General features: G+C 47.9%; 6 protein-coding genes across 6 annotated transcripts; 3 read left to right on the top strand and 3 right to left on the bottom strand.

The window, feature by feature from the left end:
* The first annotated feature begins 2,413 nt into the window (after window positions 1-2,413).
* Window positions 2,414-4,090, top strand: F5891DRAFT_481565 (mo25 protein). The gene is made up of 7 exons (XM_041371994.1): window positions 2,414-2,716; window positions 2,784-2,844; window positions 2,895-3,210; window positions 3,261-3,393; window positions 3,446-3,655; window positions 3,713-3,832; window positions 3,889-4,090. The coding sequence occupies exons 1-7, from the start codon at window positions 2,606-2,608 to the stop codon at window positions 3,928-3,930; spliced, it is 993 nt and encodes a 330-aa protein (XP_041223889.1). The 5' UTR covers window positions 2,414-2,605; the 3' UTR covers window positions 3,931-4,090.
* Window positions 4,091-4,837: 747 nt separating this feature from the next.
* On the bottom strand, window positions 4,838-9,153 carry F5891DRAFT_1044088 (Pkinase-domain-containing protein). Its single transcript, XM_041362171.1, has 5 exons — window positions 8,850-9,153; window positions 8,311-8,799; window positions 8,114-8,251; window positions 6,584-8,061; window positions 4,838-6,549 (listed from the first exon to the last, which is right to left on the bottom strand). The coding sequence occupies exons 1-5, from the start codon at window positions 8,998-9,000 to the stop codon at window positions 5,146-5,148; spliced, it is 3,660 nt and encodes a 1,219-aa protein (XP_041223888.1). The 5' UTR covers window positions 9,001-9,153; the 3' UTR covers window positions 4,838-5,145.
* Window positions 9,154-10,858: 1,705 nt separating this feature from the next.
* Window positions 10,859-13,028, bottom strand: F5891DRAFT_955780 (cytochrome P450; the record flags this gene model as incomplete). Its single annotated transcript, XM_041375358.1, has 13 exons — window positions 10,859-11,054; window positions 11,108-11,137; window positions 11,189-11,311; window positions 11,361-11,407; window positions 11,472-11,497; window positions 11,553-11,639; window positions 11,693-11,795; window positions 11,848-11,973; window positions 12,026-12,275; window positions 12,323-12,448; window positions 12,508-12,641; window positions 12,692-12,788; window positions 12,847-13,028. 13 exons carry the CDS (start codon window positions 13,026-13,028, stop codon window positions 10,859-10,861), a joined length of 1,527 nt encoding a protein of 508 aa, XP_041223887.1.
* Window positions 13,029-13,298: 270 nt separating this feature from the next.
* Window positions 13,299-14,054, top strand: F5891DRAFT_981954 (uncharacterized protein; the record flags this gene model as incomplete). Its single annotated transcript, XM_041377170.1, has 5 exons — window positions 13,299-13,531; window positions 13,599-13,636; window positions 13,697-13,721; window positions 13,794-13,845; window positions 13,884-14,054. The coding sequence occupies 5 exons, from the start codon at window positions 13,299-13,301 to the stop codon at window positions 14,052-14,054; spliced, it is 519 nt and encodes a 172-aa protein (XP_041223886.1).
* Window positions 14,055-14,406: 352 nt separating this feature from the next.
* On the bottom strand, window positions 14,407-14,615 carry F5891DRAFT_1044075 (uncharacterized protein; the record flags this gene model as incomplete). The annotated part of the gene is made up of 1 exon (XM_041362170.1): window positions 14,407-14,615. Exon 1 carries the CDS (start codon window positions 14,576-14,578, stop codon window positions 14,408-14,410), a length of 171 nt encoding a protein of 56 aa, XP_041223885.1. The 5' UTR covers window positions 14,579-14,615.
* Window positions 14,616-16,532: 1,917 nt separating this feature from the next.
* Window positions 16,533-17,464, top strand: F5891DRAFT_955734 (UbiA prenyltransferase family; the record flags this gene model as incomplete). The annotated part of the gene is made up of 3 exons (XM_041375354.1): window positions 16,533-16,637; window positions 16,690-17,074; window positions 17,127-17,464. 3 exons carry the CDS (start codon window positions 16,533-16,535, stop codon window positions 17,462-17,464), a joined length of 828 nt encoding a protein of 275 aa, XP_041223884.1.
* Between the last annotated feature and the right edge of the window lie 118 nt (window positions 17,465-17,582).

The following is a 17,582-nucleotide window of genomic DNA, read 5'->3' as shown; positions in this document are numbered from 1 at the left end:
CCGGCTATCAGCGAGCTCATAGCCAAGGTAGATCAGAGCAGAACTTTTTTGTAGCTGATCGTAATTGACGTTCGTGATCTAGCTTGTTGGCGCCGCGTGGGAGTGTAAGCACGTCGGCTCGCTGCATTGTTAAAGACCGCTTTTCGTCGGTTACAGACTCGGACGTCTCTATCCATGAAGTTTCGGTTTACGGTGCAAAACACCCTGCTGCGAAATTCGGTGCGCCTTTTTGAGATCGTCTACAGGGACATCCTAAAGAGAGCTCCGAACTTCACTAGTACATGCAAGGGCATGAGTCTCCGGGTTGCTAATTCAGATCAAGCAACATGCCGTCGTCAGGGTCTATTTGCTTTCAAAGTATCATTAATCTGACCTCAAGGGTATCGCTGCGTTGTACGACGTGGGACTTTCTCCTCAGATAATGCGACTTCAACGGACCTTAAGAGCGCGGCGGGCTGATCCTGCCTTTTCCTCGGCCTATGGCCTCCTTTTATCATTCTTGTTACTCACCTTTACGTTCAAAGACGTTTTTTAAACTCGGAGTCATGGCAATATTCCCGTGTGTAAGCCCCTAGCGACTGGTAAGAATATTTTAGTCTTTCCTCTTCGCCTTGGACTGAATGGTTGTACGTATGACTGGTTCTAGGGCCGTACATAATTCTTAATCATCGACTTTGATGTATGCTTCTGGCGCGACGTTGCTTATGTATTTTCAGTTCTGGGGCTGACCAGCCCTATCAATATCCAATTACATCGTCCCCAACGTATTGCAGCATGCCGTACAATTACCGGTATGTCTGCCCGGCACTACCAGCCTTTTTCCTTGTGATTATTATTTGTGTAGGTAGCCGGATTCTGAATTTCACAAAAAATCTGCGGCAACTTGGAAGGAACTACTGGTTTATGTCTATTTGGTTTTTTAGTGGGGAAGTACTGACGTTTGGATATAGGGTCATTCTGCATTGGCGAATCAGCCAGAATCGCACCCGGTCGACCGCTGAAGTGATGCTCAAGGCTATCCATAACATATGTAGCCTTGACTCAGCGACGCCTCTTTACTCTCCGTGTACCTCCGTGCGACGACCGGTGTGTTGCATCCCTGTATTTCCATTGTCTTGGCCACATTCATACAGCGAGGCAAAGCCGGGGTCGGGGAGCACACTTATTATGCCATTTCGGGTCACCTTTGCCCCCCGAGAGGCAGTTTCTCATGCCACACTTTGCCTCCGCCGATTCCGTAAAAGCGTCGGCCTACTCGAATGATTGTGGCGGAACCTTCGAGTTCAATTTTTTTTTGCAATAATTTGCCCCCTCAACGGATAAATTTCTTGTGACTACGAAGGTGGGACACACCATTGGCATTCCTTAGTGTCTGACATACTCCGGAGTACCATTGGATCGCTGTATCCGGAGAGTGTATCTGGTCCTGGAGTCGACAAGGATGTTCGAAATCTCGTTTGATGGGTACCTATGTATGGTAACACATTGACAGTAAGTAATATTATTCGCCAATTCAACAGAAACCTTCGAGAATCGTAGTAATGCAAAGTTCGCAGGTCAGCGACACCATCCACTTCCCAGTGAATGGCTGAAGAGAAACAATTATCGGTCCCCTGTAAGATTCACGTGCAAGTGATGCATGTAGTTATCAGACGTTATGTGAAAGAGGGAACAACCGTTAAGTAATTCTAGTTCTCCAAGGGGAACGCAGGATATAACCTGCCAATCAAGGACCGACGCAAATTCTGCCTAACCAGCAACAAAATGGTTCCGGACTGCAGGTGAGTAGTAAGTAGTATTGTGTGTCGCGTGGCGACCTCGCAGCAAGGAAGCCCATCAAATGCTGTAAATTTCACTTCCGTCAGCGACGGAGTATTGAAAAATCAGGATATGCCAGGCTGTGTGAACGGTAAGACTAGAGATATCGGACATTGTTAGCGTGTTACAAGTGAGGCGAATATCTTTTGAGGTTATTCTATATAGCTCCAACCCTCAGGCCTTTGCAACCAGCAAGGATTGAAACAGAAGTGTTGCTTCTGATATTCAATGGATTGAAAGGACATGCCTGCATCTGCATGCCATAAAATTGTACGAAGACATTATTGCAACAAGCCATGTAATAGTAGGCTAGTTACTTTGAGTTGTGACAACTGTCGAAACAGAGCATACAATCAATTCCTTTCAATTCTCCTTTACCAAGGGAATACAACCAATGAATGAGAGATATATTTTGTCCGAATTGGCTCGAATAGTTTCGAATCTGGTACCATCCTTAGACAGGTTGGCCTAGCTCATGAGCTAGCTAGGATACTTGACTCCACACCGTGCCAGTGCCAGTGTACTTGTTGGTTTGAGAGAAAGCCAAATTAGGCATGTGCTGTAGATACTAGAAAGCCATATGCGAAGTTCAGATCGGAAGTTCTGTCAGTGGCTTACTAGGCTACTTACCAAGGCTAGTACAGCCCATCTCTGAAACACTGAGCTCGGCGCTTTCAGCCAAGTCATTATTCATCCCGTGTCATTCATCCTGTCGTCCATCTATATAGACCCTCGTCCCTTTCTTTATCATCAGATATCCCAGGAGATTGTTTCAACCGTATAGACAATGAACTTTTTCAAGACCAAGCCAAGAACACCTCCTGATATCGTCCGCGGCTTGCGAGATGCGATACCCAAACTCGAATCTGGGCCTTCAGGCAGCGAGACGAGGAGAAAGGTGCGCTTGATGGATGAACTCATGAACTCAAATGAAACTTACAATTGAATGGGATCGTGACCACTAGGCGGGTGAAGAAGTATCTAGAAATCTACAGGCAGTAAAGGGTATTCTATACGGTGATGGAGGTGTGCTGATCCTCCGCTGTTCATATCGTTCCTACTTAAGAGCTTCCTAGAGCCTTTACCAGAACTCATTGCGCAACTCGCACAAGAAACGTATTCAACAGACCTGCTCCTCCTGCTCGTGCAGAATATTGCAAAGTTCGACTTCGAGGCTCGAAAGGATGTCGTCCAGATATTCAACAATCTTCTCCGGCGTCAAATCGGGGCACGGCTACCAACCGTCGAATACATATGCGCTAGACATGAAGACGTCATCTTTGCAGCTCTAGAAGGATATAGTAACGAAGAGGTTGCGTTGAACACGGGAATGGTGCTAAGGGAGATGTTGCGACACGAACAGTTGGCGAAGATCTTGCTCTATTCAGATCAGTGAGTGCTCTATCATGCATTCAAAACTTATCATATCGAATGCCGCACAGGTTCTACATGTTCCCTCATCATATAGAGACAACATCGTTTGGAGTTTCATGCGACGCGTTTGCAAATCTCAAAGAGACATTAACACGGCACAAACCTATGGTCGCTGAATACCTGGACAAGAACTATGACCGTGTGGGTATCAAACTCTCATAATCGTGTTCATTGCATACTGAGCATTCTGCAGTTTTTCGCCTCTTTCACAACCCTCTTACTCTCCAACAATTATGTTACCAAGCGCCAGTCTCTCAAGCTCCTCGGCGAAATCCTTCTTGACCGTGCCAATTTCAGCGTCATGACCAGATACATCGCTCAAGAATCCAACCTGAAGATGATGATGAACATGCTTCGAGACAAGAGCAAGAATATCCAGTTCGAAGCTTTCCATGTTTTCAAAGTGGGATTCCATGAATTTGTTTGCCGCCCGTATCCACTGATTACAATTTATTGCTAGGTATTCGTTGCCAATCCAAAGAAACCACCTCAGATTGAAACGATACTAAGACGCAATAAGGAGAAATTGCTGACATTCTTGAGGAGCTTCCATAACGATAAGGAAGACGAACAGTTTAGCGTGAGTATTCATCCACCGTTTCTTTCACTTCCTACTGATATCTTCCGACTTATCAGGACGAGAAGCAATTCCTTATCGTGCAGATACAGAACCTGTGACGCTGGACGTCTTTATTTTCTTTTTTGTCCTCTTTGGAGCATCCTTGTGATGCACATACCGTGGGTCCCTGTCGTTTCCAGTTGAACATTTGTAGCAATTCGCACTTTCTAGTCCCTACCAATCATCCCCTGAGCAATATTGGCCTCTTGTGGACGTTCATAATCTCACCACCGACTGCTGCATATATCGCTGCCCCTCTGTACATAACTGATTTATAAGTCAGTTGTACTTATACATTCACTGTTGTCCAACATGGATTGTTGTTTGAGCTGCTTAACACGAGTAAGTATCACTACTAGGACGATGAACTTGAAGGAATCAGTATATCAAGTAAGTGCCACAAACGAAGCTGATTCTGGTTCTGACAGGCTCTGACTGGGGCGCTCCCATAGCTCATCAAGGATGACAACCTGACATGACTTGGCACGCCAGTTGGCCGACCAGAAGACATCCATCCAACCTTGGCATGTGAGAGCGGTTAATTTTAGAAACACGTGACTCCCGAGTCTATCGACATCCCGATATAAGTGATGCTTATCGACGTGCACTCGTCGTTTGTGATCTATCCCCGAGATTACATTATCAGCAAGACTTTCGGGTCTAAACTCGATACCGCCAGTATGATTTATATACCACCTTGTCAATGACCACTCGTGTTGCCACCGAATCGCCTGAACCAATTTTCGGCACGGCACTATTGCATGTTTTACTTTTATTCCTTTAGATCTGTTCAAATTCGACTTAAGACGCGCGACCAGTCACCATTAGTTCAGATATCACCATGACTCGTGCCGCCGGTTTTGTACATTGGGCTCTTGTTCGCTAGAGATCCGGGTGGGTAAGAGGAGTTCTACCTGCTTAGTTGACTTGTGCTGTTTCGCTTTGAATGACAATCAGCTAGTTGACAAATTTATTTGGTTATTCGCGCATCTCGTGTTCGAATAATATGATAGTCCATCCATGTAGACATCAGCACGAGCTCGGAGACGAAAAAAAATACAGGACGTAGAAGTCGGGGTATCATATAATGATATGGAAAGTACAAAAAGGGATTGGATGACGTGACAATAGCGAACCATAATGACATAGAAAAAGGATGAAGAAGCACACGAGAGCAATTCTATGACAGCATCCAAGACAGAAAACCAGCAACCAACTTTATATGAGACAACATTTACCAATGCATGCATAGCACACCAAAGAAAAAATCGGATTTATTCCTCTTCCCCCTCGTCTTCTTCTTGTATCGGATGTCTGAACGCGGGGCCTGAGCGGCTTGTGGGTAGTTGACGACGCCCTGCTCTCGTATCTGAAGCATCGAACACATTCTCTGTCGGAACAGGGGACGGCCTAGCTGGCGAGTTGCCTTGTTTGGCCCTGCTATTGCTGTTCGGTAGAGCCAGTGAGGTAGTACGACCCTTCCCTGAGCGGGAATTATGATTCCGTGCAGGAGGCGACACAGGGGTCGGTGACTCGATGGTGGTAAATGACGAGTTCGTACTCGAACTCGACGGCATCTGACCCAACCCACCCGCAAACTCAGGCATGTCATCATCCTCATCTACCCAATCGCTCTCATCGCCTAAATTGAGACTTTGCCTCCCAGTAAAGACATCTCGAATGTTCGCGGGCCCCTCTGGTCCCGGGGATATTGAAAGCACCTCGACAGGTAGATGCGTAGAACGGGACTGCCAGCCAGGAGGCTCGTGGCCCCAAGATTTTTTCCAGCCTGTTCGTCCGGAGGTTCCGGAGGGACTCATGAAAGGCGTGATCCGCTTTTGAGCCACAAATGTCGCACTGCCTATTATCCCACGCCGCGGCGTATCGTCAAGCGAGCGGCGGGACGGGTAGCTCTTGTACGGAGAACTCGTGCGAGTGCCTTCTCCTTCCGAGGCTTCGTAAAACGAAGTTGGCCGGGAGGATGCTAGTGAGTGGACGGATGATGTAGCAGAGCTGGTCCTATGGTGTACAGGTCGAGGCCCTGTCTGATGACGTATGACACGCGTCGACGAGGAAGACCCGGCTCGCCTGTGGTGATATTTATGCATCGGTGAACTGTTGCGATAGTGCGCTGACCCATTAGACCCTGTAGATGGCGATTTGCGGTGCTTGCCAAGTGTAACACTATGAATAGAGGAGGGGCGCGATGAGTATTCTCCCCTGTCAGATCCCGGCGTATGAGCACCGCCATACGACCGCACGCTGGGAATTTGCTCTAGTATTTGAGGTGGCTCCAGAACTAGCAATTGCCCAGAGTTTCCTGACGACCGATGAGAATTTACACTGCTCGAACGGCGCGACGACGTCGAGTGACGTTTCACACGCCGTCCACGCCCAGTTCCACTGCTTCTTCTCTTGACATTCGCATGACCACCAGGTGACATGGAAACAGTAGGGGGAATGGCAAGAGAACGGCTATATGAAAGTCCGCGTCCACTGCCTTGAGCTTGCGCCGCCTCCTTTCGCTTCCCTTTCTTATCTTCCTGGAACCACAGTCTGAACGCAGACAATAAACTGGCGCGATTCCGGTTAGGTGGCACAACCTTTCCATCATCTGAGAAGTTCGGGAGGCTCGTCAGCGTATCACCCGGAGAGTTCGCAGGTGTTGGTGCATGTGACTGTGGAGGAGACGTTCGGCCACCAGTGACCTACCCACGGCGAACCAGGCAAAGGAGAAAGGATACTCGACTCTGCAATGGATGGGGTAGTAGGGATAATCACTTGGTCCTTAGGCTTCAAAGGCGGCGACTTGGTCAACTTGGAGGAGTTCCCGGAATTTCGGGGCTCCTCCCCACCTCCAGTCCGCTTCTCGTGCTCCCTAGATCTTTCCCGCTCGCGTTCCTTGTCCTCCCCTTTCACGGCTTCGTTTGATTTCTTGCGCACGAGACCTGCGATTTCGAGGGCATTTGTGGCGCGTTGCATAATGCTCACACTCCCAGAGCGTGCTTTGCTATCCCTCCTCCCTTTGTTGTCCTTATCTTTATCCCTGAAACTTCCGGTAGGTGTCGATGGATTGGACCTACCAGACGATTCAGCAGTAGTCGGTGACGGTGACAGAAACGGCGACTTCGCACGTGGCGGCGTCGTGGGCCGTGCAGATGATGGGACGGTAGGTGTCGGAGGCAACAAGGCAAGTTCAGGAGCACGATGTATCAGACCCAGTGATGAAGCAATTGGGACATCATCAGTCTGCACACCAATGCCACGCTTGGTACGTCTCCGAGAATTAGGACGGTCCTCTTTCTCTTCATCTTTCTCTCGCTGCTTGCTATCTGCAGGCTCGGAAAACTCGGGGGGCAATGGTATTTCTCCAGCCAAAACACGTTTTTCCCGCTTGCGCTTTAGCATCCACCAAATAGCACCTGCGGCATCGCACGCATCGCTGAGAACAGAATGCACGATCTGACTAGTGTCAAATCCCAGTAGACTGAGGCTATTGAGAAGGTCGCGTTCCGCGGGTGTGGAGAAAATTATGGGAGCTGGAGTGCTGAGCAATGATGCAAAATCCTGGGGTGGGAGAGGGGCCAATGGCTTGTCCAGTGTTGGTGAACCAGAGTCGGAAAGGGTAGAAGATACAGAACGGCGCTTTGTACGTGCAGGTGTGCGTGTTGGATACGGGGGCGCCTTAGGTGTTTGATCGAGGTTTGTAACCGACCCTGCAGCGGATGGTGCAACGTTCTCTGCTTCAGGTTCCTCTTCGATGACGGCTTCAGGCTGCCGGGTCATGCTATCTTTACTGAGTCGAGAGCGCTGAGCATCCTTCGTAATCGTGGTTTGGCTCCCGTTACCCTGAGTTGTATCAAAAGGGTCCTTAGGAGTGTTATCAGGAGTTGCAGGAGGTGATAAATGAGATGATGCAGAAACAAATGATTCAGATGTAGTCGACGTCGCCGGAGAAATAGAAATTTCGTTCACCTGTGTTTGAGTGTTCACGATGGGTTTCACAGGGAGGATAAAGGTATCGCGGGCAGGTGACGGTGATGGAGGAACATCATTGATACCAAGGAGCATTTGGTCAGAAACAGGGGCGGAAGGGGTAGATGTAAACCACGGAGAGGCCAGAATTTGTGGGATCGTCAGACGCTTGGCAGGATCGACCTCGAGAATATTGCGGACAAGATCACGGGCGTCTATGTCCACCGCTGGTAAATCGCATCCAAAAAGCATGAAATTAATAGATACCTGTAGAAAGCCACTCCGGGTCTTCATATTTGCCTTTGATGACCTTTTCTTTCATGACTGCTTCGTCGTCGTCATCAAACGGAAGTGTGCCAGTTAGAAGACAGTAGAGAATCACACCCATGGACCAAACGTCAACCTCTAATGCGCCATCGAAATTAAAAGGTTCCAATGAGAGAAAGTAAGGTAGGCGAGCTCACCTGGGCCAAGGTAACGCTTGCCTTGAAGCATCTCAGGGGCCGCGTATCCCGTAGTACCGCAAAAAGTCTCCATGTAGACGCCACGGTCATATTCGCGAGTAAAACCAAAGTCGCCGAGTTTGACGCGACAGCGTTCATCAAGTAAGACATTTTCAAGCTTCAGATCTCGGTGAACGATGCCCTTCTCGTGTAGATATGCAACTGCAAGCGCAAGCTGACCAAAAATGATGCTGGATTCGCGTTCGGACAAGCGACCTTTCTCTGCAAGATAGTCAAACAGCTCGCCGCCACAACAGAGTTCTGTGACGATCCAGATGTGAGATTCGGTGGCAATAACTTCATACATCTGAGTAACATGGGGGTGATGAAGCTGGCGGTGGTGGTGTATTTCACGGGTGAGGGAGGCAGACATTGCCTTTGGAATCTGCTTTATGGCGACTCTAGTAGAGGTGATACGGTGAGTACCCAGGCGAACTTTCCCGTACGCGCCTAGTGTGTGTCAGGTATAGGAAAGCAATAATAAGAGTCAGAAGCCATACCTTCACCGATGACCTTTCCAAGGGTGTAGTTTCCGACAACCCTTATCTTACTCGACGAGAGTTCCTTCCCGAGTTCGTTATAGGCATTAGCAAGTTGTGCTTTGTGGTTCTGGGTCACGGAACCCGTATGTTTGTGGCCGTGTGCAGACATATACAAGTTGGAATTTAACGTAGAACAGAAATGAGAGGCGCGGGCACAAGGGCCACAGAAGTAGTTCACAGATTGGCAAGAAATTCAGTTAAAGCACAGATGCCCAGCCGTTTGGTAGGACGAGTTGCTCGATCCAAACTACTTCAAGTTTCCTCTGACAACTGTTGGACACAGCCAATATTTCCCACGCCGTTCAACCGAAATAGAGTTTCAGTTCTTCCAGAATCCAGACTCGACAACAATTTTCAAGTGGTTCAAATCCGAGGGCCCGACATGGAGACATGTTAACGAGCCATGATATACTCATAGAAAAACTCAGACATCACTGCCAAACTCGCAGATAAAAGGGTGAAGAACTTCAAAAAATGATTGCCGATTCGTGTATCTCACTTGATCTCGAACAGTACCTAACTTCCACCTCGAATCACGATCAGGCGAAGAATAACTTCCTTATGAAGCAGAGGAAGATGAGAACTATCCCCGCGCATATTGTCCTTGGGCCCGACAGGCAGCTTCCCTGATTCGTTCCACATATGGGTGGTCAGCGGCTCAATTCCCACCTCGTTATCGACTTGCGCCTGGGTTCATTCAAGAGTTTCTTGCGTAATGTGACACCGGCACCGACAACTGCAATTCGCACCAGAAGACGCTTCTGACCTCAGCATCTCAGATGCTTGGCAAGGGTGGACGATAGAAAATCTAAACGTTGTCGCGATGTCAAACGTTGTCAATTTCTTTTTACCAATCAACTAGGCTCTTTGACCTTCCTGTATGTACTCCGAGTCTTCGATTCAAACTTCTTTCCACCGCTAAACACTGGACAGCCAATACTTCCGTGCTATATATATATTCCCTCTGGTGACACTTACGATCCAATCGATGGCGTTGCCGAATTCAATGGACACCCACGATCATGTAAGATCGTAACCTAGACGTAATAGTCACGACTCTTAATATGATTCAACAGCCATTTTAAAGACACACCTAGCAAGACGATGGGAATGATACTCCTTTCTCGGTTAATACTCGAACTTAGGAAGCGCGAGCGTGAAATGATACAGGGCGCCACGTGGTTGTAAGCTGGTATGGATCCGGACGGACCACACTGCAACGCGGTGCTGCTCATATAAACGTTTTGGCAAGACAGGTTTAACGTGAAGCACTTGCGCGATGGAATGACCATGTCAAGTCACAACTGAGCAAACAGGCGTACACAAGAGGCGGACACGAACACAATGCGCGGACTGGGGCCAGGATCAGAAAGAGGTCGCGGTTGCATATATATCTGGATGCAATCGGGGGCAAAATATCAGATATGGTTCAACAGCATGGTCGACGTCATGAGGAGCTTCATCGATGCATCGAGCACGCGGGACACGACAGACGCGCATTTGTGCAGAAATGTATATCCATTTCAAACTGCGAATGCAAGAGTCAACAAAGCCTAAAATCGTTGAACCCAAGGGTATATATGATGCATCCCACGACATGGCCTCTAACAAAACCCTCTTCTCCCACTCATCAGGGTCATTATGCATAATGTAGATCTTTCCAGTGGCCCGAGGTCATCCGGGGTTTAAAAATTGTGATGATCTAACTGCTTAAAGGTCTCTTCGCTCCGTCGTTCAAGAGAACTTTCAAAGCCACATGTCTAGTTCATTCTCTATGTAGGAATGTGATAGACCTACCATGTGGTTACGAAATCTCCTTCAAACTGCGCTCAAGAACGCGGTCTCCGAGTCCGAAAGGAAGAAAAGCTCAGCAATCAACGACATACATTACACAATACATACTTTGGGCCGTGCTGAAAATTGAAATATCATACTGCGAGGTATAGAGGGATATTCATAGAGGCTTCTCATTCCGAGTCGACCTCAGGATACCTATGCATGACGTGCCTGAGCTCCATGTCTGGAACTCTCGGTGTAAACACGATAGGGCAAGAGACATGTGGTGACACCAGACCCATGAAGCCCATGTCATTTAATGGCTTCGTATGATCTAGAGTGAGCTGGAAGGCCCAAAACAGAAGGACCGAGTTGATCCACACCGATCTGCACCGCTGGAAATGAGCTGAGAGGATTATTACATGAAAAGATACGTTTACCTGTTCGCAAGGTGTATACCAGGGCATACACTGGAATGACAGACAATCAAATAGAATATCCCGAAAGACGACCCTGCTTACCGCCGACCAAACCCATAAACAAAAAATGTGATATCATCCCTCAATTCACCTTGATCATTCATCCAACGCTGAGGTTTGAACACGTCAGGATCAGGGTAAACTTCCGGATCTTTCGAGATGGCCCTGACAAAGTAATCGTAAAGACGTTCGCAATTTGAAGGATGACATTTACCAATTGCTACCGAGTACCGTAGTTCCAGCGGGAATGCAGTAGTTTTCCTGCCAAGTGGATATCAGATTATCATTCACGAGAAATTATTCAAAGATCACTCGCCCAAAACACGTCTTGTGTTGTTCGGTGAGGAAACCCTGCAGTATGAATGATGTGAAATTCAGGTATGGGACCAACAATAAACATACTCACCATTGGGACTCACCGGTCTCCATCTGAGAGCCTCGGAGATAAAAGCGTGCAGGAGAGGAAGAGATTGTTGGTCAGCGAAGATCGGTGCTGTCGTGGAGAAATCATTGAATCGACCATGCAATGAAATACTACGGAACTACCTCGGTGCCTTCCTACGACCGCATCAAGCTCAGCCCGGACTTTCGCTTGCTCCTTGGGAAAGCATGCCGCTGCCATTAGCACCGTGCATATTGCCGCAGCAGTCTGATACTTGATATCAGTCACATATCGTCGGAAACGATAAACCAGGCCTCACTGAATGGCTTCCAGCTGCAAAAAAGGTGCCAGGAAGATAATGCGCCTCCAATTCTGACAAGCCAAGGCGATGTTCATCTTCTAGCACATATCTCCCGAACGAAGGACCAGCGTCCACATTACTCTGCTGTGGGATAGTTGAGATAACATGCGAGAACTGGAAGATCAGGCATGCGTACCAATTGTTGTTTCAAGCGGTTCATCTGACCAAAGTAGACTTTCCGGCTAACCTCAAACTCACTATTTAATTTTCTGCCGTACCAAGGAAGGTATCTGAGCCAGGGAATCGTGTCCACCCAGTAAGCTCCAGGTTGCAGGACTGTCCGGAATACAGTCATGTACTGATGAATCGCTCTGACTTCGGGGTCAGCCGCAGACGTGGGTGTATCCTTCCCATACGCCACTTTCAAAACCGTCGTTACAGCGTAACTTCAAAATATTCGTAAGTAATACCCCAGACCTAGGAAAGTACTTACCTTAACACGTGGCTCTGAAAGTTGGATGGATCATTGAGAATGTCAAGGACCGTGTTCTTCGCAAATGACATCTGCAAAGGCTGATACGCCTCGGCTGCCTTGGGCTGGAGATGCGTATGAACTGCTCTGTATCACGTTGCAATGTCAGATAGCGGCTTTTCTGCGACGGCACGTAAATTACGAACTTACGCATCCGACGCCACCTGTCCCCAATGCGTGCAAGACCGATGGCCAATCCGCCGGTGATCATTTGTCCAGAATTCATGGGAGGACGATCAGCCAGCGCTCCGCCCTGCTTCTCCATAATGCCCACCGCTGCCTACAGCAGAAAGTTGAGCCTGGATGACAAGTCAGAGTAGAGAAACTAACTTTGTAGCGGCCGATTATAACGACTTTCTCGGTTCCTGCGCGAATGCTAATTACAGGACCGCATTCGTCAATCCATTCTGCTACAGTAAGAAATGGACTGACCACCGATAAGACATGTTTAGCATTCAAAAACAGTGGTAGATGGGAATCCTTACTGGCGAAGAGGAAGGAAGTGTCCCATAAGTCTCCAATTGGGAGGGGAAGGTGGGAGAGGAAGGCCATTCCTTGATCTAGAACGATAAGCCCGAGCAATTACTGTTACCACCACAAGAAAAGTCGTGACACTGAGGACGAGCCACGTGTTATCATAGATGGGCTGGTAAGGCAGCAGTAACATGGCTTGGAAGGGCGGAAGATGGATGAGACCTTATCGAAAGCACCTTTAATACCCCTCACCAATCGTGGCTACCGTACGATGCCGGATGAAAGTATTACCTTTTGTCCGATGGATCAGTGCCAAGAGGCGTTGTAGCTGGGTGGGTGCTGGCGTGTGATCATGAGCTGATTGGTAGCAGGCTGGAAGTTCGTTTAGCAGCTAGTAAACGGCGAAAGAACGATATAGAACCCTGACTCTTTTCGGTCTTTGCGCCCAAGTACTGCAATTGAAATGCGTGAGCTTCGAAAGAATCAGCGTGGGATCATTTGCAAGCGCAACAGTCGCATTGACTGCATCTTCGTCGTCAGCGGAGTCACATTTGTAGTAATTGACATAGACAGTGATAGGTTCTGTAGGAACCACGGTAGGGTCATCAGAGACAGCGGAAACAGCGGCCAAAAGCGTTTCAATGCCGGCAGGCTACGTTCCGATGGTGATATTATCTGTAACATCGCCGAAGTTAAGTGAGTCGTAGAAAATGTAAAAAGGAAAGACACTGCAGAAAATCGATAAGGCCATCCAGTCGGACAGACACTGCGGGCAAGTTCCAAGTCATGATAGCGAGTTCAGTGAGTAGGTAGATGTGCCACTCACCGTAGTCTGAATATATACTCATATTACTCATGTAGAGCGGTTAATGGCCACTGTCATTGCGTAAGAGTCTATGACTTCTTGACTGGTCTCACGCTCGCCCCCTCTCGCATGTGTCTTTGATTATCTGGTCAGCGCCAACAAGCTCTATTCCAAGGACTCAACTAAAATGGGTGTGAAAGCGAAAGTAATGATCAATCGATTTGACTCACACATCAAACTCAGATAGAAGCGATCTACAACGAACCTCGCAGGTTACTTTCGGTATATGTCACTTGCAATCACCCTTTCAAAGACCATCCTGATGGTATCGTGCTGATCGTTGAGAAATCGGTCTTGGGTTTGACTACCGACTGTGCAGACCTGAACATCCTCGCAAAGATTTACGAAGCTTGAGCAAATACACCGTTCCAGTCACTGGTGAAAGTGAGAAACCGTGCAGGATATCTGATACTGGCATCCATAAACTACGTACCTTCAAGTGACCCAGCCAAGTTCAAGAGTAGAGGCTCGCATCAGAGTCCATGCGACGCGTTTATGGTCCAAGGATCATTCTTCAAAAAAGTCGAAAGCAGGGTAGTAATTAAACATCAGTCAAAGCATGGTAAGGCTGATACTTGGCAATAGCACGCTGAGCCCGCCACGCCATCGACATTAATATTTGAGCAAGAAGCATAGAAATTCTATTGTTGTTACGTATCATGATGATGTAGAAAAAAGATTCCTAGTAAAGAGGACTAGGGTTAGGGTTAGAACGGCAAAACAGCAAAAAGCAAGGCCCACCCAGCCAGAGTGGCCATGGTGGGACAGGAAAATATTGAGACGGTGCATGAGCCGAAGCTCATACAAACCGCAGACACCCTCTGAGGACAAGGTCGCCGTGCTATGAAAGGTCTCCACGGCCCACGAACCTGAGACATGAAGAAGCCTGTGCCATCAAGGTAAGTATGAAGAATTCTAATCCTATCTGGTCAGATTTTATACTGGGCTGAGCGTGCACGGACCATCAATTTGCGTGAGAGCAACAGCGCTAAGCGCATTTCTTCATTTAGTCGTTTCTCAAGCTCTCAGTCACAATCATTCTTGTAATCTTCGTGGTTCACGTCTCCTCATCATTTCATCTCATGCCGATTGACTGGACTGGAGATCAATCCGTCGCGTTTGCGTATATCGCTTCGTAGACAGGTTGACCACTCTAATGCAAGTTTGTCACGGCCACTTTCACCGTGGACTAGCTATAGGAAACCTCGGACGACAACCTATGGTGGCTTGCTTCCTCACAGACAAGAGTGTTCTGTGGTGCGTATCCTCTTATAAGTCATCTGCCATAATTCAACTTTCATGAATTACATAGTGCAACAAAATATGATGTACTTGCGCTGATCTTTGTCGACACTGTCAAATCTCGATCTTGGAAGTAGCGGTTCACAGTACTACAAAAATCTCACCACGAGGTCGCCGGGAGCCATTTCCGACACACCCAGGCTGTCGTTCTTTTCGGTAATCATTCATCAATAAATCAAGCCAGCGGCCCATCCGAACTGTAAGCTCACAATTAGATTGCGGTAAACACGCGTTATTATAGTAGAGGTAGCTCAAGCCAAATTTACTTGCTATGGAATCGTTCACTATGACTTCTTGAGTATCTGCTCAATCGATTACTTCCGCGAGTGCCTCGTCCTCGACATTGAGCGTACTGCACTGTAGTGGTCTTTTAAGCTAACCTGTTGTGAATAGGAATATGAGCGAGAGAGATTAGATGAACGTCTCGTTGTTATTTCTCGCAATAGGAGATGTAAGGGTGCGCATTTCGTGCAATTGTGTAAGTTCCGCGTTTATAGCTTCCTCCCACGTTGACCAGTTTACTGATGCTTTCGCTTCATTCAGTGTATGTGGTTCAGTAGGATCGAAGCTGTCGTTATCAGCTATGGCTTTCATTATAACGTCCGCTTCAGTTTGGGTTAGCTCTACTTCTTCCTCATACCCGCTTTCGTCAAGGTAAGCCCATTCTCTAGCTGGATCGTTTAATTGACGACAATCTTGCCTTATTACTTTTCTCTGAGTTCTTCTGGGCAGTGTATCTTCAGGTGAGCGAGTCCGTTTTCTATTTGGAGAATCGTTTCTAACGGTTCTTCCTCTAGATTGGTTTTTATTCTCGTCACTTGGTAATATTGGTACGTCATCCTCTACCGTGCATTCATTTTGATTTTCGAGTGGTTTAGTTAGGTGTCCGCACCTCAGCTTCCCCTGGTGGCTGCGTGTCTATACTACCTATCTCCCCCTCGCGCTGCACATCATGCACTTGTCGGTAAAGTTCTTTATGTAAGAATCTATAGTTCCTACTTACTCGGATTTGACATGTTTGGATAGTGAGTGTATCAGTAATACAATATGATGTCATCAATCGTTGACCAACTATAGGATAGTACTATGAGCACATCACCTGTCAGACCCTCCCCAGCGAACGTTCTAAGGTACCTTCACTTATCTACCGGTATACGTAAAAATGACTTTTGTAGACTCTGTCATCCACATAAGGTTGTCGGTTCAGGGGTACTCCGAGAGTTATTTCTCACGAATGCATAGCCGCATCGTCAGGCTTGCCTTCTGTGTAGAACTCGTTGAAGTCACCTGGTCAATATCCTCCTCACCAGGAGACGGGGCACTTGTGATTTCACAGCCTCGTGTGGCGCCGGAACTAGTGATTCACGACCGGTTTGGTGTCCTGAAATCCCGCGACGCAGCCTTTGAAATCATCGTATACTCCCGGCATGACTTTTGCCATACTGACCGGTGGCTCGCGTTCTTTCAGGCGCACATTCGAGGTATAAAGGTATGGACCCGACACACAATCTAGGCATTCAACAAGTCACAATGTTCTCTCAAGCTCTCACTGTTCGCGCTGATAGCATCGCTCGTCATTTCGAGACGGTTTTCCTTTTTACAAAAAATGATATCAGAACCACTCTGATACCTGTCGTATGTGCCAACCATTGTACCTTTCGCCCCCTTGTTCAATTACACTTTTCAGACCATATTCGCTTTATCTGTGGCTCCCAAATATGATCCCACTCACGCTTGGAATGCTCCTCTGTGGATATGGTTCCACTTATTGCAGTTCAATATTGCGAACCAGATCCAGGATCCGGAGGAGGACCGCAAGAACAAGCCCTCCCGTCCGATACCTGCTGGTCGCATTTCTGTCGACAGCGCAGCTGATATGCGCTGGGTGATGGTCCCAATTTGCTTGTTGCTGTCGTTATGGTACGGCACTCAGGCTATGCTGGCCAGCACCGTTTTTGCAGCGTTGACAATCTGGTACAACGAACTTCGCGGTGATAGAATGGGATTGTCAAAGAATGCACTCACAGCCATCCTTGGTGGGTGTCTGGAGGTCGGAGCAACCGTCGCTGCCGGTAAATCTATCTAGTCACAGAAAATCTATCATTTTGCTCATCAAGCATACAGGTCGGAGCAACTCGTGCATCGATAAGGCTGGTGCTTTGGCGGTCGCACTTAGCTCGATAGTCTTTGCGACTACGCTTCATGCGCAAGACTTCAAGGACGAAGAGGGCGATCGCCTCACTGGCAGGCACACGCTACCCACGATCTTCCCCAAAGCCGCACGCTTTTCAATGATGTTCGGTCTTCCCCTCTGGTCGTATGCCTTGAGTCGTATCTGGAAGATAGATGCACTCTCTACCACTGCATTTGTACTTTACGGCGCATTTGTAGGAATCCGGTTCGTGATGTACAACACGGTAGGCGCCGATAAGCAGTCCTGCAAATTTTATAGTGTGAGTTAAAATATTGCTTGGGAGCACACCGAGTGAAGCTGACAATGGGCTCATATCAGCTGTGGTACGCGCTCGCTCATCTGCTTCCAGGTTACTGGCGTTTCTTCTATGGTGTTTGAGTATCTGG

Source organism: Suillus fuscotomentosus (genome assembly GCF_016647785.1).
Source record: "Suillus fuscotomentosus strain FC203 chromosome Unknown F5891scaffold_40, whole genome shotgun sequence".
In the NCBI taxonomy this organism is placed as follows: domain Eukaryota; kingdom Fungi; phylum Basidiomycota; class Agaricomycetes; order Boletales; family Suillaceae; genus Suillus; species Suillus fuscotomentosus.
The sequence above is the reverse complement of the archived record's forward strand: the minus strand, read 5'-3'. Positions and strand labels throughout refer to the sequence as shown.

What these genes read in the sequence shown, in the direction of transcription:
- F5891DRAFT_481565 (XM_041371994.1), top strand. Translation starts at nt 2,606, where the DNA reads ATGAACTTTTTCAAGACCAAGCCAAGAACACCTCCTGATATCGTCCGC. An exon ending in GCAGCGAGACGAGGAGAAAG is followed by an intron (nt 2,717 to 2,783) that starts GTGCGCTTGATG and finishes CGTGACCACTAG; the next exon opens with GCGGGTGAAGAAGTATCTAG. An exon ending in ATCTTGCTCTATTCAGATCA is followed by an intron (nt 3,211 to 3,260) that starts GTGAGTGCTCTA and finishes AATGCCGCACAG; the next exon opens with GTTCTACATGTTCCCTCATC.
- F5891DRAFT_1044088 (XM_041362171.1), bottom strand. Translation starts at nt 9,000, where the DNA reads ATGTCTGCACACGGCCACAAACATACGGGTTCCGTGACCCAGAACCAC. An exon ending in TGGAAAGGTCATCGGTGAAG is followed by an intron (nt 8,800 to 8,849) that starts GTATGGCTTCTG and finishes GACACACACTAG; the next exon opens with GCGCGTACGGGAAAGTTCGC. An exon ending in CAAGCGTTACCTTGGCCCAG is followed by an intron (nt 8,252 to 8,310) that starts GTGAGCTCGCCT and finishes ATGGCGCATTAG; the next exon opens with AGGTTGACGTTTGGTCCATG.